The sequence below is a fragment of the Equus caballus genome, chromosome 5 (assembly GCF_041296265.1).
Source record: "Equus caballus isolate H_3958 breed thoroughbred chromosome 5, TB-T2T, whole genome shotgun sequence".
Classification (NCBI taxonomy): Eukaryota; Metazoa; Chordata; class Mammalia; order Perissodactyla; family Equidae; genus Equus; species Equus caballus.
Genome location: NC_091688.1, coordinates 38832213 through 38856238, shown reverse-complemented (window position 1 = coordinate 38856238; position 24026 = coordinate 38832213). Strand labels below are relative to the sequence as shown.

Here is a 24026-nt window from a genome sequence, read left to right as displayed (position 1 = left end):
TTTCAAGAAATAGTATATATGTAGATAGAATGAATCCTTTTGATCATTTCCAATTTGGTAGCTGGAACCTAGCATACACCCCATAACATCAGCAATGCCACTACCAAAAACACACACAAAAGGAAACAAAATGTTTAGAGTAAACTGTTTATGCAGAGATAGTATATTAAAAGCTTTCGATTGCACTTCAATTAAATGGCTATGTTGCACCCTTATGATCCGGGCTAGGTCATTTCTCCCTCCTCTGTTCCACAGACCCAGGAGCTGAAGGCCCACCTGCCCTGCCTTCACATGTGTCTCTACTGAGAAAAGAATGCAACATTTACTCAAATAAATGCCCACTCTATTCCTAGAGATGAATAAACTCAGGGACAGAGGAGGCTGGCAGATATTTCACACAGCCTCATGTTCCCTACAGCCCAGCCTCCTGGGAGGCTGAGTCCTGGAGGCAGAGGGTGTATGGTTGGAGAAAACAGGGAGAATGGGATAGGCTGCTTTTCAGGGTCTCTGGAGGTCACCCAGGCTAAAGGGCTAGTGGTACAAGGCCAGTGATGTAGACGGGACATTCTCATAGCTTTCTGTAGCATCTTCATGGGCCCAGCCTCTACAGCTGGCCTGACCTGCAGAGTCATCTGGATGTGTCTTCTTTACCTCTGAATAGATGACTGTGGGTCCCTGGCGAGAAAAGATACAAACAGTAAATGTCTAACTATAGGTAAGAAAGAGCAGAAGGGAAAGAAAGCCAGAAAATATGACCCACCTTATGCTTCCAATTCAACCTTGGTGAATTTGCTGTTGGATGGGTGGTGAAAAAAAAAGAGTCTTAAACTGTGGTGATATATTCCAACTTACAACCTACCCACAATGTGTTTCAAGCCAATCTTTCCTCTGTTGACTCATCTCTTGACTGTCTCCTCTGCTGAATTCTTCCAAGCCCTCACAGACAAAGAGTTACCTCCTCTGCATACATACACTCACAAGCCTTTCCCTTGCTCACCAAATGCCCAGAATGACTTTCCTGATGATTTCCTTATTTCTCCACTGCCATCACAACTCCAGCAATCTCCCCACCCCCTAGTCCAGGGTGTCCCTGACTATACTGATCATCTGGAAGAAGGTGGCAAATATGATTCACTTCATTTTGCATAGGGAAATTGGAGGTGGCCAGAGATGGGGTTGGGATTCTAAGGCCACAGAACAATTTCCAAGGAAGCCAATTGCAGTAGAGCATAAAGAAAATGCAATATATGTGTCTGTTCCATCTTTCCAAGGGGTTCTTTGGATATTTCTCATTTGTTTATTCGGTCAATATGCATTCATGGAACAAGGGCTTTCTATTAAGCATTGGTAAGTCTTAAAGAGACAGAAATGACACAAATTCAGTCCATATGATCAAGAAACTTATAGTTTTTACGGGGAGGAATGGACATGGAAACAAAAAGACAAAAATTACTATGGGCACCAAAATAGACAAACATTGAACTATGCTGTGTAACTATGAAAGGGCAATCAGTTCCTCCCAGGTTGGGACATAAAGAGGGCTGGTAGGAGTCACTCCAAGTCTCACAGTGGTGCCTGAACTGTGGCTTGAAATGTGAGCAAGGGTCAGCAAGTAGACTAAAGGCAAGGACATTACTGGACAAATAAGAAGCATGAACACCAAAGCATGAAAGAGCCCAGTATGATCAGGAGAAATGCCACGAGTTCAGATGACTCTTTGATCAAAGATTCCTTGTTGATCTGATAACACACTGTCACCTCACCTCTACTTGTCTGGAAGATGTCTTACCTAAATGTTCTTTTGTATGCTGGATGCTCCCGACCAGGGTATAAACCAAGTCTCTATCTCCAGGATTCACTGTGAGAGAATTGATACTTCCTAAGGCTCAGAGGGCTCCCTGGAGCCCTCTGAGCCATACTGAACAAATGAGAAATGAGAAATATCCAAATGAACAAATGAGAAATATCCAAATGAGAAATATCCTAGAGTAAGGATATAAGGCAGATCTTAGAGCAAGGCCAGAGTTCAGAGGGAGGAAAGGGTCATGCTTTAGAGTAGAGAGTCATTGTGGGCAGTTAATCTATGAAATGATGGGATCAGTTGTATATCCCACAGAGATCATGCTGGAAACAGATTGTTGGGAGGTTGGAGGAGAACAAGATTTAAAAAAGAGACTAGTTAAGAGAATTATGATTGTCTGCACATTAGATTATGTGAAGTTTAATTCAGCAGTCATGTTCATTCATTCAAAAAATATTTCAGGGGCCCTATAGTTTTTCAAGCATTGCACTAGATGCTATTGATACATTAGTGTAACAATTATACTTGTCTTCAAAGAGTTTGTGCAGTGGCAGTGTAGACAGGTAAGAGGGAATGGATATGATTATATGATTGGCAAGACAAGAGAAGCAGGAAATTTCTTTCATTTTGGACTCATGTTGGAGATGACTCTTTGATCAAAGATTCCTTGTTGATCTGATAACACACTGTCACCTCACCTCTACTTGTCCGGAAGATGTCTTACCTAAATGTTCTTTTGTATGCTGGATGCTCCCGACCAGGGTATAAACCAAGTCTCTATCTCCAGGATTCACTGTGAGAGAATTGATCATAGCCTGCTGTAGTCAAGAGCCCACAGTCTAGACCCTTCTTCCCAGCCACCAAGTTCTATCCCCAACATAGTGACAGGAATGCCATTTTTAAATTTACTGTGACTAGGATATAGACTGTGGCTCAATCTCTCCTCCCTCCCTGGCTCATCCCTGGAGCCCTCTGAGCCTTAGGAAGTCCTCACCATTGCTGTACACTGGCTGCAGCTCCATTAGGGCTGGTGGCTCAAAGTGAGTGGACTCTTGGGTCTCTGTGCCAAAAGACCTGGACAAGAAAGGTTCCTGACAATCATTGGGACTGTAATTGTGGCAGATGGGGAGAGAGACAAGGGAGATAAGTATTTGTAGATTTTACAGAGTCTCAGGGAAAGTAATACTGTTGAAGAGCCCAGCATAGTTCACGTAAAAATATCACAGTTGCTTACTCTAAGTCTGTATGGCTCTTTTGAGAAAATGTCAAAAGGGGTGTGACACAATATGAAGCTCAAGGCAGCATTAAAGAGAAGGCTGGCTAAAGCAAGGTCAGAGAGCAAAAACTACACAGTCCCAAGATCGCTTTGATAGAGCAAACACTTGTATCTGTTGAATTTTATATTATTATTAAAAATCTAAATGCTTCAACACTGTTACACAAAGACTTCTGCATTCTCACAGAATTTGACTTTTGTCTTTTGTAAAAGGTCCCTTTCAATTTTCTATCTCATATTACAATAACCTACCTCTCCTGTAAGATACCATGAAGGTGCTTCATGAAAAGCGTTGTGATTTTTTCCCTCAATTTCATTTCCTTCTGCCAATAATTTTGTGAATTAAACATTGCCAGCATTCAATAATCATTTCCTGAATGAGTGTGTGAGTGGAGAAATGAGCAATAAGGCAATGAATGAATTGATGTCATTAAGATGTCAGTGACGTCTCTACTGCAGTACATCTAAGGAGGTAGATAAATTAACATAGATAGCAAATAACATGAATTCTGTGTATAAGTAGACATAAGTGAGTATTATTCACAAATGTGATCAAAAGGTGCCTTCTTAATCACATTTTGAGATTTGATAAGAATTTGAAAATGTTAATAGGACATCCAGTCAAAAAAATTTTAATGTACATATTCCATGTTCCTATCTTGTAGGTATAAACAAATCATGAAAAAGTTGGCAGCACAAGAAGCAGAGACCTCACCTAGCTGTCCCAGTGGCAGAAATTCCTCCTGAAAAACAAACAAAAGAACATTGATGGTAAGTGAGCTGTGTGAATAATGAACTCTGTGTTAGAATGTCCCTTCCTAGAAATCAGATTCATTCTAGATCTCAGTCATGGAGAATCTTAGAGAACATCCAGCTCCACCCACCAGCATCCCCCTGTGTCAGGTTATAGATAAGGAAGGTGGAGTCTTGAAAAACATCTGCACAGAATCACACTTATTCTGAATCGCTATTCAATCAATAATAGCAGCATGAACTCTAAATAGCTCTGACCAAGTAGCAGAAGAGAGGCAACTAAATGTTTCCTTCTGGGTCAAATGCTTCCCTTACTCCCACTTCTCTATCCTGACTGCAGCCCTATGAGGAGAGACAAGGAGACTGAGGCTTCAAGAGGGGATAAAATTGACACAGAATTCTTAAACAAGCATGAATCAGTAGGACCACCATAATAAGCTTGCACCTCTCTTTATCTGTGACCCTTACAAATCCATTCCAACATTGGGTGCATATTGTTTTGTCCATACCTCTTCTTTCCTTCTCTTTCACCTGGCTAATTCCAGCTTGCCTTTCCTCCTCAAGAGCTTTCCCTGATACCAACAGGCTGGATTAAGTGTCCTATCTCCATGCAGATAGAACCCTGCAATATTAAAACTACTATTGCATTATAATTATCTATTTCTATGTTTTGTCTAACTCTCTCCTTCACGAAATGGTGTATAACTTGAGGCTTCAAACTTTGCCTTAGTTATTTTGTATTCCCAGTGCCTAAAATGTTGAAAATATTCAATATATATTTGTTAAATAACTGAGCAAATTAAAGTATGTATTTTGAGGACTAAAAGAATGACAAATTGACAATTTCACAAAAGGCGATTACGTGTAAATCTAAAGAGGAAGACTACTCCATCAGCTTTGAAAATATGAAGGTTTTCCATCATTACTAAAATATTGAAATCTTTCTATCCTGCTTCAATACAAACCTCCTCCCAGTTTCCCATCCCTGTCATTCTCCTATTTATCTGTGACTCCACATCTCTTTCACCGGGCTTAGAGAACACAAATTATTGCCCAAAGTAAACATACTCATCCTCACCTCCCATGAAAACTGACTGATTGATGCCTGCAAATCCTGTCTTCAGGAACCAGGTGTCCTGAGTTAAACTAGACGTATGTGAGCGTGATCCTGGCCTGTATCTCTCTCCCCAGAGCAACTGCAATCTACATAATTCAACAACCTCCTTTGTGGGCAGGTTAGCTAAGTCCCAGGATGCATCTGAGACTTAGTCTATATCTTCAATTGTAAAAGAAAAAAACAGACCCAGAAAGTGGCTATTTATAATACAAGCTAATATTCACTGAAGATATATGATCCAGGCACTGGGCTAAGCAGTTTACATAGACTGGCTCATAGCACCTAGAAGGTAGATACTATTATTATGACCATTATATAGCTGAGGAAGCTGGGGTCAGAAGAATTTAATTTACTTGTCAAATATCAAGTATTTGGCAAGTTACATTACTGGAATTTTAATCCATGCAGCTAATTATAGAGTCAATAAATTTATCACTCCCTTTGGTAACTTGTATGATACACTCAGGCTTAAATAACAAAACTCTTCACTTTTAGGAAAATATGGAAGAGCCGAGCTCCTCCCTGAAAAGTCTGGGCAATAATGAGAACAAAGACTTTGCTATAAGGGAAGTACAGTAGGCAAGATTTTGAGATGAGAAAGGCAGAGAGGATCTGATTGGTGGACTGTCAGAATTACTTAGCTGAGTTTGCTATTTAAAACGACACGTCTCTTAGATCTGAGGATAGAACTTCATGGGCTCCTGCCCTCATGGATCACATAAAATGATGGTTAGCAATCTTTCCTTCCCTGGTGTTGTGTTGCCTGAGCAATATGTTTTTTGAACATTATCAACTTTAACATTGATGTTCTAATGTCTGCACTGCTAATATGTTGCTGATTAATAAATGACATTCCAGATAAGCAAAGAGATGTAAAAGTAATTTTGAAAGTAGGAGGTAAGAACAGCCTTCTGCAAGTCATCAAGATGTAATGAAGAGAATATGGAGTCAGGGGTTAGGGAGACTCAAGGTAAGCCCTAACTCTGATTCTTATTAGATATGTGAATTTGGAAAAGTTATTTAACTTCCACAAACCTCTATTTTTTCATCTATAATATGGTGATAATAATAATGGTTGAACTGCACTGAAATCTACTTACTGAACAATTGGGAGAATTAGACAAATCATAAAGTTGCATGTAATAGACTCTAAATAAATGATAGATTTTATGATGAGTACTATTGGGGTTTGTGCTTTTATTCTCTTCACATATTTTTTTAAAAATCATATACACACATAATTTAACATGTAATGCTATTTAAGAAAATACTAAGAAGTTTTAAAATATCAATCACAAAATGTCAGTGCCAGTTTTCATAAAAAGAAACAGAAGGAGGGAAGCTCATTGATTGACATGAAAAGAGGGGTAAGAAGACAATGCTTGAAGAGCATCATTAAGAAAGATATGTAAGCTTTTTCATTAAACTGAGATCCAGATGTATTATTTATTTGTTTGTTTATTTTCTTAATTTTCAGTATGAGCCCTGGGAATGGGAGAACAGAAAGAAGCATTTAGCCTGACGGAAAAGGAGATGTCATGTTACATCACACAGAGAGAAAGACAGAAAGTAAAGGATTAGTAATTCCAAAATATAAAGTCTTGAACCCATACAAGCACCCAAAGCACTGAGTAAAACAGTCTGCACGTTCAAAGATTCCTGATGCATGAAAAAACATTCAGAGAGAAAAAGAAGAAGTCACAAAAGGACAAAGACAAGAATGATAGTAGATTGCTCGTCAGAAGTAATGCACACAAGAAGACAATAGAGCAACATCTTTAAAACACTGAAAGAAAAAATATTTTCAACCTAGAATTCTATGTCAGTAAAAATATCTTTCACAAATGAATGCAAAATAAAGACTTTTACAGGCTTATAAAAGCTGAAATAATTCATCAACTGCAGACCCATACTACAAGAAATGTTAAAAGAAATCTTTTGGGCGGAAAGGAAATCATACCTAATGAAAGTGTGGCTATACAAAAAGGAGTGAAGGACATTGGAAGTGATAACCATTTGAGTAAATATAAAAGATTTTTAAATTATGTTTAAATCTCTTTAAAAGATAACTGTTTGGAAAAATAATAACTATGTAGCTTGGAGAGGAGAAGTAGAGGCCACTATAGTAATATTCCTATGCTATATGAGAAGTGATATCATATCACTTGAAAATAGACTGTGATGTTAGGTATGTATACTATAAACCCTAAAACAATCACTAAAACAACCAAACGAAGAGTTATATGGCTAAAAAGCCAACAAACTAAATAAAATGGAATCATAAAAAATATTCAGTTGATCCAAAAAGGGTAGGAAAAATAGGAAAACAAAGAACAGCTGGGACAAATAAAAAACAAATAGCAAAATAATAGGCTTAAATCTAAGCCTGTCAAAAATCACGTTAGTAAATGGTCTAAATGCCTTAGTTAAAAGGTAGAGACTGTCATCTTGGATAAAAAATCAAGAATTAACTATATGCTCTCCATAAAAAGAGGCACTAAATATAGGGGCTCAAATAGGTTAAAGTAAAAAGATGAATAAAGAAATATGATGATAACACTAATTACATTAATACAGTAATATCAAAGAATATTTCAGAATAAATGATACTACCAGAGATAAAAATGTTCTTACATAAGGATAAAGTGACAATTTCATCAAAAACACATAACAATTATAAACATTTACTCATGTAATAATAGAGTTTCAAATTATATGAAGCAAAACCTGATATAATTGCAAGAAGAAATGAACAAATGTACAATTATACTTGAAGATTTCAATACTACTCTCTCAAGAATTGATAGATCAAGTAGACAGAAAATCAGTTAGGACACACAAGACTTCAACAACACTATCAACCCAGTTCACCAACAGACCCCCTACTATAAGAAATGGTAAAAGAAGGCCTTCAGGAAGAAAGAAAATGATAGCAGGTGGAAATACAAACATATACAAAGAAATGAAGAATGCAAGAAGCAGTAAGTAAGTGGGTGTTGCCTTGACATCAATTCAGAGAAAGGCATGTCAAGAAAAAGAAGCTACCAACAGATATAGACAGATGAACATAGACGCAAACATTCTTAACAAAATTTTAGCAAATCAAAGCCAACAATCATGACCAAGGGAGGTTGGCCCCAGAAATGCAAGGTGGGTTCAACATTCAAAACTAAAAGTCCATAGCAACAGACTAGAAAAGAAAATCATATGATCATCTCAATTGTTTTCACATAATCTCAATTATGTAGAAAAAAGATTTGACAAGTATTTTTTCCTATAAAAACTCTCAGCAAATAACAAATAGTGGGGACTTCTTGAGCCTAATAAGGAGCATCTACAAGAAAATCCAGAGCTAATATCATACTTAATGATGAGAGAGAAAATACTTTCCCCCTTAGATCAGGAACAAGACAAAGATGTGTGCTCTTACAACTTCTATTCAACATTGTATAGGAGGTTCTAGCCAGTGCATTCAGGCAAGAAAAAGAAATAAAAAGAATCCAGTTTGGAAAAGAAGGAGTAAAACTCTTTATTCACAGATGGCATGAGCACCTATAGAGAAAATCTGACAAAATCTACAAAACAGATACTAGAACTAACAAGTGTGTTTAGCAAGGTTGCAGGATAGAAGACCAATATGCAATAATCAATTTTATTTCTGTATACTAGAAACAAACAATCAGAAATTAAAATTTTAATTCTAAGCATTCTTTGTTAATTTTATCCAAATTTCACTGCATTTGACAGGTATTCTAATACATCTCATAATTTATGGTTTACACCTATGGCTATTGTCTTTTTGCTGTTGTTACAAACAGAGGACTTTATTTTTCATTCTTTTTGTTTTTAGTAAGCTTTGGACTGGAGGTGCAACAATAAATATTTAACTTTCTAATTTTAATTTGAAGCAAAACTCTGACACCTGATTCGAATCTCAAACATGTGAAGTAACAACTTCATTAAGAAATATATTCTACCTTTTTGTCACAGTTGCCTACAGAATGGCAGTAAGTAGAACTGAGAGTCTATTACTTGGAGGGAAAAATTGACCTTTATCAGATGCACCACACAAGTCCAAAGTATTATGGCAAGGGCATAAGTCACAACATCCAAGGGTATCTACCCACCTGATTTCTTCTGGGTCCTGAACTTGCACACCAGAGCAGCAGTAGCAGCAAGGCCAAGGATACTTAGCAGCCCCAAGATGACTCCCACAGTGACAGGGGTTATTTTGCTCCTGGAAGGCACTAAGTGGAGAGACCCATACTTGAGTTCCAGTAGAAAATATTTCTGATCTAGGCAAAGACCATGTGGGTGAGGGTTAGATATCTATCAGGACAGATTTCTGCCTGGTTCTGATTTCTCCATTTGAATTATCTCTGACATAATTTGTAAATTTCAAAATAATGGCACATGGAGGGTGATTGGCAGCATCTAAGATTAAAATTTATTTCCTTTTCTTCTCCTCCATGAAATCAGTACCGATCTCCAGAAGCCCCAAGCCTTGGTGTCATTTTCAAGAACTCTTTGACATTGGTAGAATTTGTACAATCTGTTGGAGAAATATTTTATCAACATAACTATAACCTATAGCCCAGGTACCACCAACCCACCTGTGAAGTTGAGCATCACCACCTCGCTGCATTGGATCCCCAGGCCATTGTCAGCCCCACAGGAGTAGTTCCCAGAAGGCTGTGCCATCAGAGAGAGGTTGAAGGATGCTCCTCCTCCAAAGGGGGCCAAGCTTTTCCCCAGGGTGACATTGTCATGATAAAACCAGTACAGGATTGGGGGAGAGCCTCTTTGGGCCTCACAGCGAAGCTCCAACACATCTCCCACCACAGGCTGGGTGCCGGCAGGGTTGAGAGTGAGGACAGGACGAGACACTGGAACTGAGGGAGGAAACATAGTTCACCGGAAGTTTTAGTTCAGTATGTATACAGGATAACTTAATAAAGGAAATATCCAGCATGTTTATTAGTAGGAACATGGACCCAGGATTCAGGAAAACCTGAGTTTGAATCCTGTCTCTGCTTTTTATTAGCCCTATAACCTTCATGTTTTAAAACTTTTTAATCTCAGGGACCAGCCCCGTGGCCGAGTGGTGAATTTCCCACCCTCCGCTTCAGTGGCCTGTGGTTCACCGGTTCAGATCCTGGGTGCAGACCTAGCACCACTTATCGAGACATGCATAGGTGGTGTCCCACATAGAGTAACTAGAAGAACCTACAGCTAGGATATACAACTACGTCCTGGGGGTTTTTAGGGAGAAAAAAAAGAGAAGAGGAAGACTGGCAGTAGACGTTAGCTCAAGGCTAATCTTCCTAAAAAAAAACAAAAACTTTTTAATCTCAGAAAATTACAGGCCAATATAGCTGATGAACTTAGATGCAAAAATCCTCAACAAAATATCAGCAAACCAAACATAGCAATGCATTAAAAGGATCATGCACGATGATCAAGTGGGATTTATTCCAGGGAGGTAAGAATGGTTCAACATCCACATATCAACCAATGTGATACACCACATTAAAAAAATGAGGAATAAGAATCACATAATCATCTCAATAGATGCAGAGAAAGTAGTTGACAAGATCCAACATCCACTTATGATAAAAACTCTGATTAAAATGTGTATAGAAGGAAAGTACCTCAACATAATAAAGGCCATATATGACAAACCCACAGCCAACCTCATAATTAATGGTGAAAAACTGAAAGCCATCCCTCTGATAATGGGAACAAGACAAGTGTGCCCACTTTTGCCACTCCTATTCAACATAGTACTGGAGGTTTTGACCAGAGAAATTAGGCAGGAAAGAGAAATAAAAGGAATACAGAAAGGAAGAAATCAAACTCTGTTTCCAGATGACATGATTCTATATATAGAAAACCCTAAAGAATCCATTGGAGGACTATTAGAAATAGTCAACAACTACAGCAATGTTGCAGGGTACAAAATAACTTTTAAAAAATCTGTTGCATTTCTATACACTGATAATGAACTAGCAGAAAGAGAAATGAAGAATACAATTCCATTTACAATCACAACAAAAAGAATAAAATATCTAGGAATAGACTTAACCAAAGAGATGAAAGACGTGTACACTGAAAACTACAAGACATTATTGAAAGAAATTGAGAGAGACATAAAGAAATGGAAAGAGCTTCTATGCTCATGGGTTGTAAGAATAAATATAGTTAAAATGTCCATACTACCTAAAGGAATCTACAGATTCAATGCAATCCCAATCGGAATCCCAATGACATTCTTCACAGATATAGAACAAAGAATCCTAAAATTTATATGGAAAAACAAAAGACCCTCAATAGCCAAAGCAATCTAGAAAAGAAAGAATAAAACTGGAGGCATCACAATCCCTGACTTCAAAATATACTACAAAGCTATAGTAGTCAAAACAGCAAGGTACTGACACAACAACAGACACACGGATCAATGGAACAGAATTGAAAGCCCAGAAATAAAACCAGAAATCTATGGACAGTTTATCTTAGACGAAGAAGCCAAGAACATACAGTGGAGGGAAGAAAGTCTCTTCAATAAACGGTGTTGGGAAAACTGGACAGCCACATGAAAAAGAATAAAAGTGGAACATTATCTTGCACCATACACAAAAATCAACTCAAAATGGATTAAAGACTTGAATGTAAGATATCAAACCATAATACTCCTAGAAGTAAATAAAGGCAGTATACTATTTGACATTGGTTTTAGCAGCATCTTTTCAAATACCATGTCTACTCAGGCAAGGTAAACAATGGAAAAAATTAAATGGGACTACGTAAGACTAAAGAGTTTCTGCAAGGCAAAGGAAACCATGAACAAAACAAAAAGACAATCCACCAACTGGGAGAAATATTTGCAAATCACTTATCTAGCAAGAGATTGACCTCCAAAATATATAAAGAACTCATACAACTTAACAACGAAAAAGCAGACAACCTGATCAAAAAATGGGCAGAGGAAGGGCTGGCCCCGTGGCCGAGCGGTTAAGTTCGCGCGCTGGGCTGCAGGCGGCGCATTGTTTCGTTGGTTCGAATCCTGGGCGCGGACATGACACTGCTCGTCAAACCACGCTGAGGCAGCGTCCCACATGCCACAACTAGAAGGACCCACAACAAAGAATATACAACTATGTACCGGGGGGCTTTGGGGAGAAAAAGGAAAAAATAAAATCTTTAAAAAAAAAAAAAAAATGGGCAGAGGATATGAACCGACATTTTTCCAAAGAAGATGCACAGATAGCCAACAGACACCTGAAACGATGTTCAGGATCACTAATTATTAGGGAAATGCTAATCAAAACTACAATGAGATATCACCTTACACTGGTCAGAATGGCTATAATTACCAAGACAAAAAGTAACAAATGTTGGAGAGGATGTGGAGAAAAGGGAACCCTCGTATCCCCCGGTGGAAATGCAAAGTGGTACAGCCACCATAGAAAACAGTGTGGACATTTCTCAAAAAATTAAAAATAGAAATACCACACCATCCACCTATCCCACTACTGGGTATTAATCCAAAGAACTTGAAATCAGTGATCCAAATAAATTTATGCACCCCTATGTTCATTACAGCATTATTTACAACAGCCAAGATGTGGAAGCAACCCAAGAGCCCTTCTACAGCTGAATGGATAAAGAAGATATGGTATATATAAGCAATGGAATGCTACTTGACCATAAATAAAGACAAAATTGTCCCATTTGCAACAACATGGATGGAACTTGAGGGTATGATGTTAAGCAAAATAAGCCTGACAGAGAAAAACAAGTGCTGCATGATTTCACTCACATGTGGAAGATAAAAAATACATGGATAAAGAGAACAGATTAGTGGTTACCAGAGGAGAAGGGGTTTGGGGGATGGGAAAAAGGGATAAAGGGGAACATACGTATGGTGATTGACAAAAATTAAACTACTGGGGTGAGCACAATGAAGTCTATTCAGAAATTGATAAATAAAAATATATACCTGAAATTACACAATGTTATAAACTATTATGATCTCAATAAAATTACTGGGAAAAACAATCTCTTTAATCTCTCCAAGTCTCAGTTTACTCCTTTGTAAAATTGAGCTAATATTGATTATATCTCAAGCTATTAGTGAAAACGATTATGTATGTAAAGTGCTCAATAAATGTTAGCTATTACCATTGATAGAAATAATAACTAAAATCAAGGTTCATTTCTGAATATTGCTGACTCCTGAGTGTTAGCTTTAAACCTATACTTCCACATCTATCTAAAGTAAGATCTTAATTACTCTCTATCTAATTAGCTTACTTTATTTCTCTTCATGGCATTTAGCACTAACATCTATCTATGTATCTATCTCTCTCTCTCTTTCATCTATCTATCATTGCTGTATATCTGATTCTCCCAATAGAATGTAAATTTCATAAAGATGTGAACTTGTCTGTTCATTGTTGTATTTCCAGCTGCTGGAATTTGCCTGGCCTGCAATAGCTCCTCAACAATTGGTGATTGTACAGATGACCAAATTGATCCAGATTGGCATAAAAATATCCAGATACAGCAATATCAACAATGATTTCCATTTTTATTGATGATTATAGGAATAGGACAGCCAGGGAGAATAAAATCATTATGTTTTTTATTAACATAGGGAATTATTAATAAATATTGTGGAATGTGAACTGTAAGATTGTTGGTTCTGCTAAGTTGTGAGGAAACCTGGATAAGCCAATCTGTGTGCAGTGCTTTAGATATCAGCTGTGTGTGTCGTTGGCAAGAGAAGGTTGGTAAGGATCTTAAGCTCTGCTTTGTGTCAGAGGTTGACTCAAAGGGAGGTAAGGGAATCATTCTTTGAATGGGAATCAGTCAATTTGAAAATGCGCCATCTGCTGGCTGCAAAACGGATGGCACCAGCCACCTCATCAGTGTGGAAATGCCAAGTTCAGCTTTTGGAAGTGTAGGCTTCCTGCTAAATCTAAACAGATGGCTTGAGTTTGGCCCTTCTGTACATCCTTTGCCATATAAAGTGACCTTGGTCAAATGTTATGGGCCTCAGGGGTAAGTCTTTATATGTACTTTGTGCATCCCAGTGTGCTTTTTCACCCATGTCATGGCCTCGTATTTTCTTTTATCTCTCTGGCTTCAAAAGAGGAAAAATTAAAAAAAAAGAGGGTAGAAAAAGAGCACCAGCCCTTTAGACTCTTTGGAAGTCACTTCAGTTGGAGGATTAGGGGTTTGCAACAGAGGAAAGAGGTACAAAAACTAGCCGTAGCTGCCTGCATCTCTATACCTCTGTGATCAGAAGCAGCAATTGGGCTCAGAGCACAGATTCCCTAATATTTGGAGGACAGGGTCCTTTTTGCCCACTCCAGCTCCTCACAAGCTGTGTGCAAGCTACTCCAGGAACACATACACAGCTGTCTGCCACAGGGCTGAGGGTGGGAGTCGGGTAGCTGCTACTGTGCTAAGAGCTGAAATTGATGAAAATTAACTGGAGTTTGCTGACCAAGCCTTCCTCTGTGAGTTGCAAGCTTCCAGTAAACTCTAGAATCCCAAAATAATTGCCTCAGACAGATCTTGCTAGTGCAATTCTAGGTAAGAAGGCAGATTCCTGGTGCTTCCTACTCTGCCATCTTCCCAGAATCCTCTCAGCCTCCTCTTTCTCTAGGCTTCTGTAAGCCTGGAGCAGTGATTCTCAGCTTCTTCCATTACATTTCTCCCTCCAGGGTTCACCAAACTTCTGGTTCTACATGCACATCCCAATAAAGTCGGAGAATTTTAGTGCTGAAAGAGACCATGGTTATCACCAAGTTCAGTGGTCTCCACGATGGGGTGCAAGACAACCCAGTGGGGTGTGAGAAGAAAATATGAGAATGTTTGAGTATTGTAACTTGAAAGTAAGCAATAAATCCAGCTTTGCCAATAGTCACATTGGCACTCTTACTCAGGCCACGTGTCACAGCCTGTGCTGAGATCGGGAAGGGAATTCTTGTGAAGGCAGAGGGGTCCCTATTGCTTGGAGGAGTTGACAGCAGGGCCTTCAATTGTTTGTTCGTTGTCAGCATATGGGAACATATTACCCATTGAGCTGTCTACTGGAGTATTTTTACAGATTATTTTACTTAGAGTCTTTAAAATGCTTTGTAATGATAATGGGTAATAACTACAACATCTTTTTGTACCACCTGGGAGTTTTTCAATTATTTGGCGGCAAAGTTCTAAAAAGAGGAGGTAAATATAAATATTACCCATGTATTTTTCTCTGAAGAATGATCATTATTTTATTTTTGGTGTTTTTACTTATTTATTTTCTTTGTTGATCAGTGACTCAATAGTTTAATATTTAGTCTGACACTAAAAAAAGACATTTAACAGTTCTTGTATTACTAAAGATTTCTAAATAAACTAATGTGATAGAGGTAATATTTTGTAAAATAGCTGTTCCAAAGTAATTACACTTCTATGTTGTTTTATTATCAGCAAATGTCAATATGTCAACTTCAAATAATCATATCTACACATTTAAAAATGTATGGAAACAGCATATTGCAACCAGTCTATACTTCTTTCAAAGCTTGAACTCATCTGTAATAAATTTAAATATGCAACACTTTCTACTTATTTTACAAGAATAACTCACTGACACCAATAAAAATGGAAATGCATTAGGCAAATTTCAGTGAAAATCTAGGCATAATTAGTGCATTGGACTGAAAAATGGGTATCATAGACGCTTTGTTTCCACTTGTATCTGGATATCGTGGCCAGACACCTTTTACGTAAAAGAAGACACTGAAACCAATTGGAATAACCCAAACTCACAGCCAGGCATCAAATAACTGTACCACAAAGAGTCACACAAGACTTTCAAAATAAAAAAAATCATATTCAGTTACTATTTTAATCAAAGATTCTAAGAATATTTTAAAATATTGTTTATTTCATCCTTATTTAATTTATATTTCTGTGTTTAATAGTGTGTATATTAAGTTAGTACAGTAGAACATGGATGTAACTAATAAAAAGTATTTAGGAAACATGTTCAACATGTTTGACTGAAAGTGGTGTGGGAACAGGAATGTTTGTGCCTCCATGATTTACTTGAATCAATTACTTCATAAGTGAGGAAACTGAGGACAGACTAGTAAGGAGACTTGTTCACGGTCACATAAATAGATACTTTCTTGTTCAAGACTGGAATCCCAGTGTCAGCACACTATCTGGCTCTCCCAGGCTCTGGAACCTCCTCAAATCGTAACCCAAGCTTGGACCATAGGAAGAGTCATTATTAACCTAGATACCATAAGTATTCCAATAGTTTGGAATAGTTGGAGAACAAGAAGCCATGGCAAAATCCAGAGAATGTAAGGGTTTGAGGCACTGGGAGTCACCGCCACATCTCTTAATCCTGCCACCTCCTCCTAAGTCTCAGTGCTTCTCCTCACCTTCCAAATGCTGGGTACTTTGGAATGATCATGGCATGGACTACGGGTCTCTCCTAAATAGGTGGGCACATCGCTAATTGCCAACATATGCTGGAAGTGGGAAATAAAGATGCCTTGATAGCTCTGGTGAAGAAAAATTTTGTTTGGAGATACCGAGAACATCATATTCAATGATATCCTAACATTTGAAGAGTCAGAAGGCATGTGGCGAAAGTGAGAAGGCCAGACAGGTCATCAGTGTGAAGGCCAAGAGAAAGCTCTGCTGCTCTGATAGCTGTGGGTGTCCACAAGGAGAGACACTTTGTCTAGTAATCCAGAGAGCCAAGTAGGAATTTAGATTGGAGGGGAGCAGAGGAAGAAAACCTTGGCAAGGGTCAGTTGGGTCATTTGTTCGTGGACAAAGGAATTTAGATATAAAGCTTTCTATATGACGTTCCTTCATCAGAAATTGCTAAACCATCATATATCTGGTATTTTGGAAAGTCTTTTTGCCTCTACTAGAAGACTATGTGGAATATATGGCTTTCATGACAGAGGAAATAAAGGAATTGCCTAAGTTACTGAATGTATAGCCAGAGGGAAGAATCCCAGAACCTTCAGGTGGAGGCAGAAAACGTGGGGAGTCTTCTGGGACATCACACCAGTAAATAGCCCAAAGGGTCTCTGTTTGTGAGAAGACATTATCTGTTCTTGGCTGCAACTGCTATGGACATATCCTACTTACCTGTGACGTTGAGTGTCACTCTGTCACTATGCTGGGCTCCCAGGCCATTGTCAGCCTCACAGGAGTAGTTTCCAGAATGGTCTGCAGTCAGAGAGAGGTCGAAGGATGCTGCTCTTCCAGAGGGGGCTGAGCTGCTTCCCAGGGTGGCATCTTCATGATAAAACTGGTACAATATTGGAGGAGAGCCTCTCCAGGCCTCACAACGAAGCTCCACCACATCCCCTACCACAGCCTGGGCCCTGGGAGCCCTGATGGTGAGGACAGGGCGAGACACTGGAACTGAGAGAGAAAAAAGAGCTGTCAGAGAAGGACTCTGAAGCTGTGACAGGTTCAGAACTCCATTCGAGGAGGCTAAAAATAGATATATCCCTTGTGTCATGAGGAGCAATCCTGGAAAATTTTGTCTTCATCACTACTAAGTCCTCTCCACAGAAAGTAAGGTGTCTTCAACTTATTTTGCCCTCTTTGCCATTCCTTGGTTAGCTTTTAAATCATCACACCTCTATACCTTTGCTATCTTTAGAAGATCCTTACTGCTGACAGAACCTATACCCTGGCTTGCAAACCAAGGCTGAGTAAAAGGAATAGGAACTTACTTCTCACTGTGACGGTAATCAGTGTACTGAGGATGGGGCCATGAATGTTGTCAGCTGCACAGTAGTATCTCCCAGCATCACTCTCCTTCACAGTGGGTATCTGGAACTCTGCTGACAGGGAACGCTGGGTCTTTCTTCCCAAAATTCTTATTGTGCCTTCTCTGTGCCAGGAGAACGTGATAGTCCCTGTCCCCCTGGCTACTGAGCAGGTAAGGACCAGATTGTCTCCTTCAATCAGCTTCCCTCCAGGGGGCTGGATTTCTAGATTCACATCAGACACAGGGACTCCTGGGAGGACAAAAGATGACACATGAGGGTCTTGATGGCAGGGACTTCAAGATCAAGGAGAAGGTTTGTGCTGCCGTGATTAAGCCAATAGCAGCAGGTGCAATAGACAGGGATCCAAAATAGGAAATAGGAAGAAGTGTATATATTATTATAAAGGGAGCAACACCCTTCCTCTCCCACTCAACAATTCCCATTCTTAAGTAATGTGGGTACCAAGCCCTTAATCTTGAACCTAATGTTGACTGCAGTCACATTTTATTGATGTTTATCTCTGAGGAATTAAATACACTAATGGATCACAAAATAAGAGAGAACGCCAAGAATTGCTTCTCTCCTGAAGTGACTTTACTCACAATCCAAACCCCTCTCCTATCTTTAGGAGACTCTTTAAGACTCTTCTCCAGTATCACCTCTATCTTCTCACATTCTTTTCTGACTATTCCAGTTTGTGTTTATCTTCCAGTTTTCTGATTATTTTGGAGCCAGTCTAGGTCAGCACATGGAAGCACCTGAGGGACCTCTAAAGACAGCATGTGGTCTTCTGTGCTTCTAGTTATCTGTTGACTCATGAGAGAACAGATCTTGTGTGTCTTTATAGCCCCCAGGAGGTTAGGTACCCAGTAAGTGATCAATAATTACTATTACCTGACTTAGATAGAAGAGAATATTCTAGGGAGATTAGTCTAATGTTGGACCTAAAGAGAGAAGGATACCAAGATAGCTGGAAGCACCTCTCTATTATGTTCACCATCCCAGGGAGCAGAACATATCATTGTTCTGTTCTCCTCTCCCCCATCTCTGACTCTGAAAGAGCCACAGACACTCACTGTGTACATGTATCTGGGATTTCAAGCTTCTCTTCATGACACTGTGAGTCACTGTCTTTGCCTGGCACCAGTAAGACCTTGAGTCCTCACTCCATATGGCAGGGATCTGGAGTTCTGAGGAGCTTCTCCAGTCTGATCCCAGGGCCTGGTCTCCACTGAAGAAACAGAATTGAAGCTGAGTGTCTGACTTCTGTGGAGGGAGCCAGGTCTCACATTTCAGGGTCACTGGGCTCCCCTCTATGGGCTGGGAGGGGCTGGCTGTCAGCACAGGAGGTGGAAACAACTCTAGAGAGAAGAACAAATACAATTTCCAGAGCAGTGAGGCTCACAGTGCCTATGGCAATGCACTTGTGTTGTCAGCACCAGCTGTCAGGAGATAGGAACCCATGCAGATGGAACCACTTCTCATTGTCCTCCCATGGCTGGGCCAAGAGAGGCTTTTCATGAAATCCCCACTGATGAGCACCCTCCCTCCATCCCCATGCACTTTTTCCTTGCCAAGCCCTGTTACCCACAGGAGTGCAGCCATTACCTTGAACTTGGATCCTTAGAGCTTTTGAACTTTCTTTCCACATTCCAAAAAGTCCTTCCACATAAGTAGTACAATGATATTTGCTATTGTTGGTAGAGGCTGAATTTAGTCTGATGAAGCCTGAGTCATAAGTAACAGCAAATTTTTCTCCATCTTTGTAATAAATTTTTTTAGTAATATCCTCTTCTTTCCACCCCTGGCATCTCAGATATACATCATCTCCTTCAAAAACAGGGAGAGAAGCCTGGAGGATCAGCCAATCTGCAAAGAATGGAGGAACACAATCAATTTATCCTTGCTGCTTCTTTCTTTGAGCTCTCATTACTGCCCATGAGGAAAGAGCTACACTTCTGTGCACACTTGCAAATGTCCTCCATCAATATTTCCATGTGGTCCCAATGCCCAAGTCTCCCTTGTCCTAGATTAGTGAACTAATCCCAGGATACGTCCTTAAGAAGTTCTCATACATATTGTTAAAATAGGAGTTTTATTCTGTACCTTTCTTCAGACCTGGGTCCCTTTTTCCCTGGCAACTTCTGGGCTACTGACACTTCTCTGGATGGAGAAGATGGAAAGGCAGCATCCTGCTGCTGGCCTATCTAATTATTTTCTGGGGTCAGTACTTCCAGTGTTCTCATGCCTTATGGGCTCTCTATGTTAACCCAGCCCTCCGACATACTGCCCAGTGGCTTTCAGAAACTCTTCCTTTCTTTTCTTACCAGATAAAAATTCCACATGCACAGGGTCACTGAGGGAAGATCCTGGGGTCTTGCATTTGTAATATCCAGAATTTCTTATTTGGAGCTTTCCCGATTTTTTTTTCAACAAAATGTCATCATAATACCAAGATATGCCTCCCTGGGCTGGAGAATGGGAATCCTCGCATGTGAGAGTTACTGTCTTTCCTTTGAAGTTTGTGGACCAGGGAGGAGTGAGGCGAATAAAAGCTTTTGGAGCTAATTCTGAACAGGAAACAGAAAGATGAAGGCACGTGAAGGTGATTGAGAGGTAGGTAGTGCACAGGGGAGGGCCTGACCTGCAGCTGGGAGTTTTCTTGGGCTAATTCCTATTAGGACCTGGGTTAGAAATGGAACAGAAACAATCTGGGGAAATGCCTAGGACAGAATCTGTTCTCCTTCTTTCTTTTCCTGGCCTGAATGTGGGCAGGTGGGTGTCATAGGGGATAGCTCTCAGGTCCCTGGTATGGGCTCAGAAAAGCTCAGGAGGTGTGACTTATAGTTGGGCAAACACTGTGAGGGCCTCCAAAGGTGGGCTGATTCTGAAATGAGATTGACTTGTATATTCTTGTCAAGGTAAAGGTGAGCCTGGGATACGTATACCTCAGAGGCAGCTTCCAGAGTTTGAAAAACCACTTCCTTCTTGGTTGCTAATGTTTAATGAACAAGCTGGAGTTTTAAAAAAAATTATTTTCATTACTTTCAAATCTTGATAAATTTATAGTGAGATCTATAGGGAAGGCAACTTTTTTCTACTTTCCATCTAAGTTGGACACAATCAATAACTGAAGAATACAACGAATTTGAATGAAGGGCAGGAGGATGCTTGAGAAACCATACATGCAAATCATATTTCTGTATTGAATTGCAACTCACCAATGTGACCAGAAGTGGAAGCAAGAGAGTGACATGTGCTCCTTTTGGAGATGTATACAGATTTGGCTGTAGTATTTTCTCTGTGGATGGGAGCTACTTCTAGGTCCTTTGACAGTGGTCCTAGCTTGGCCATACAGAGGGAGGGGGCTGAGGGCATAGCGGAGCTCAGATCTGAGGTTCTCTCAACATCAGCCTCCTGCCTCTGCCCTTCCCTCTATGGAAGCTTCCTTCCTCTCTACACTGAGGTATCCTGATAAAGGGGAAAGAACTGAAGATTGGGAAATCAAAGGAGAGTCTGCTTACTCACCATATCATCAGGCATGACCCCTAGTAGAAACACCACTGATGTTAGCCCATCCCTGCAGCTCTCATTTGTGGAGACAGGCTATGCTGGCAAAGAGGACCAATGCCCAGAGACCAGGAGGAATAAAGAGAAGGGAAAACTGACCTGATTGTTCTCTTCCAGGAGCTGTGAGGGTGCCAAGGTTTAAAGATTAGCACAGAGCAATGTTTTTCAAACAATTTCAGTTACATGCTCTTTGAGAAATTTTCCAACAACCCAGCCACAATCACTTCAGTTTTTCCTTCCAGTTTTCTCCCCCAATTCTATACCACCCATAGCCTACAAACAGACAAATAAAAATATCATAATTTATGTTATAAACATGAATGAATGTATCCACAACCCTGGCTCATCTCTTTGCTGTTGCATACTTCATTCTCTCCCTCTCTTTTCTAGCCTGAACTAGCAGTGCAGAGGCAGAAAAGGGCTTCAAGACTGGTTTATCCTCCCCCTCATTCTTTGGATGTTTTTCCTCATTTTTCAATCTCTGGTGAAATATTGGCTTAAAATCTCAGGGAGGGTTCAGGTTTCTCAACAGGTCTTCCTTTACGTGCCTGAGTTTGGAAGAAATTTTTATCTGAGGGACTTAGAGCTATGGTTTGGCAGAAAGAAAAATCCAAGTTTCCTATGAGATGAAGAAGAAATGGGTGAAAAACCCAGGGTGACATTCCTGACTTGCTCTGCTACTTGTATTCAGAGCCTTTGTTTTTCCTGGTGATAAATACATAGCAAGCAATAAGATACATTGGAGTATATGAGGAAGCCATTTGGTGTAAAACTAATTCGTTCTGATCTTGTTTTTCCAAAAAGGGCTGATGTGGCCATTGAACGTGCATTGTATATCTATTTTAAGTATTTACTATGTCCAAAGATAAGAACAATGCCCTTTAAGATAGAGATGTAACTTCCCCCACATTGACATTGCCTAAAGGATAAGCATCTCTTCCTATAATAGGAATTGATTGCTGGCCGGCTGCGTTCATCTTATGACCACCCAGCTCAAGACCACAGACCTGCTACCTACTGTGTTCATCAATTGCTGTGTGAATTGCTGTGCCAGCAAAGCAATAGCATAATTATTGTAAAGGAATATTCCAATCATATGTGATACATGCTCTTTGATGGTATATAACCACTCTGTCAACTCCCACTTCTTTGGAGTGCTCCACTCCTTCATAAAAAGACTCTCCCAGGCTATATCAGCCTCTGGTCTGGCTCATAATAAACTCAGCCCAATTTTGATTTATAGACTGGTTATGGATTATTTTAGTCGACACTGGGAACCCAGCTCTGCTCATTTTCATTCTTCTGCTGTCTGTCTCTGAACTCTAAGTGGAAGTGGAGACAGAAGATCCTTGGTTTTTCCCCTGGCTGACATTAGAAACTGAGGCCCCTGTCCCAGTCCAATCATCTACTCACCCAGGATGAGCAGCAGCAGCCACAGAAGCATGGGGACCTGGCCCTTGCTGAGGGCAGGGAAAGTCTGTCTCATGAAAATCCAGCGTATCTTCCATCCACGCAGGAGGACAGGAGGGTGGCATTCACATGAGTTCTGCAATAATTATAAAAGGGGAAGTGAAGAATCATGTCTTGCCATGGGTTCTAAAAATATTAACATGGCTATTTCCTAAATTCTGTTTGTATTTCAACCCTGGCAGCTGTGTATTTTTAGATATTGGTGATCATCTTCCAATAGTTCAAGTCTCTCAGGAGAAATGTCAAAAGCTGTGCCTGGGTTGTCTGAAAATGCTGAATTGAGGATTTGCTAATATTCAAATAACAATTTTCTTCATTTTTCAAATGGAAAGCCCCTTTATTACCATGAATTCACATAGCGTTCGGTTCCCCATGAGGTTCCTAATATAGACACATCTGGTGTGTGTGTGTATTTTGTGATGTGAATCATACAAAATCAAACTGTCAAAGCAGATGCAACAGCCTATTTGACATTTGCATAAGCTGGCATGAAGCTGCTAAAGAGGAAAGTAATAGAAAATTGCAAATTAACAAAAGGAGCTGCCCCTAAGTGTCACTCAGATCTGTGCAATTAGGAAATGAATAGACATACAAATAGGAACATGTCTTGTGCTTGTCTCAGCCTATGAATTACCAGTGTTTTGGTTAGACCAGCCCTCGTGGTTCTTACCTTGATTGTGAGATGCCCTTCACATACACCATAAGGAAACTTTTTTAAAAAAAAACATATTTTTCACTTATATGTCCTGGAAAGCACACAGTATGTGTGGGGCCACAGAGTGAGGTTGCAGGCCTGGCGTTCTGCTTTTATTGAGGTTGAGGATGGGGCCAAGGATGGCCTGCGCTCACTCTTCTTTGGTGAATTTAAAACATAAGAGTGAGAATTTAAAGCATAGGAAGAGAAAAAATAAGTCCTCCAAATGGTCAGTTATCAAAAATCAACCAAAATCTCTAAAACAAAGGAATCTGGGGGATGTGGCAGGGGAGGTGGCCTGGCTCTTTGTCCAGTGGCTGGCAATATCTTTATTCAAGACAGCCATCTTTGAGGTGTAGGCCTTAGCAATCAAAGCTTAAGGGAGGCACTTGCTTTACAAAAAGCAAAAGCCAACTGTCAGGGCTTACACTACAGGACCTCTGTTTTCAAATCCGGGGTCCTTCTCAGCAAGACCTTCCATGGCCTTGCAATCAAAGAGATCTCGTCTGTTTATTTTCTGTTTCAGGCCTCTTGGT

The 24026-nt window shown here is 39.8% G+C and overlaps 1 protein-coding gene across 10 annotated transcripts; it reads right to left on the bottom strand.

Moving 5' to 3' along the window:
* Positions 1-131: 131 nt before the first annotated feature.
* On the bottom strand, positions 132-23063 carry LOC100630490 (Fc receptor-like protein 3). Of its 10 annotated transcripts, none has more exons than XM_070266987.1 (15): positions 22740-23063; positions 21426-21446; positions 20084-20326; positions 19365-19625; positions 18833-19117; positions 17718-18005; positions 17122-17400; positions 9561-9839; positions 9075-9194; positions 3793-3820; positions 2796-2875; positions 2526-2594; positions 1790-1858; positions 761-792; positions 132-675 (listed from the first exon to the last, which is right to left on the bottom strand). In XM_070266987.1, exons 1-15 carry the CDS (start codon positions 22810-22812, stop codon positions 532-534), a joined length of 2271 nt encoding a protein of 756 aa, XP_070123088.1. In that variant the 5' UTR covers positions 22813-23063; the 3' UTR covers positions 132-531. The 10 variants fall into 10 exon arrangements, with proteins under 10 accessions (XP_070123088.1, XP_070123092.1, XP_014595350.1 ...); XM_070266991.1 differs by having other exon boundaries at positions 21285-21446; positions 22740-23062; XM_014739864.3 differs by having other exon boundaries at positions 2796-2908; positions 22740-23062.
* Positions 23064-24026: the final 963 nt, after the last annotated feature.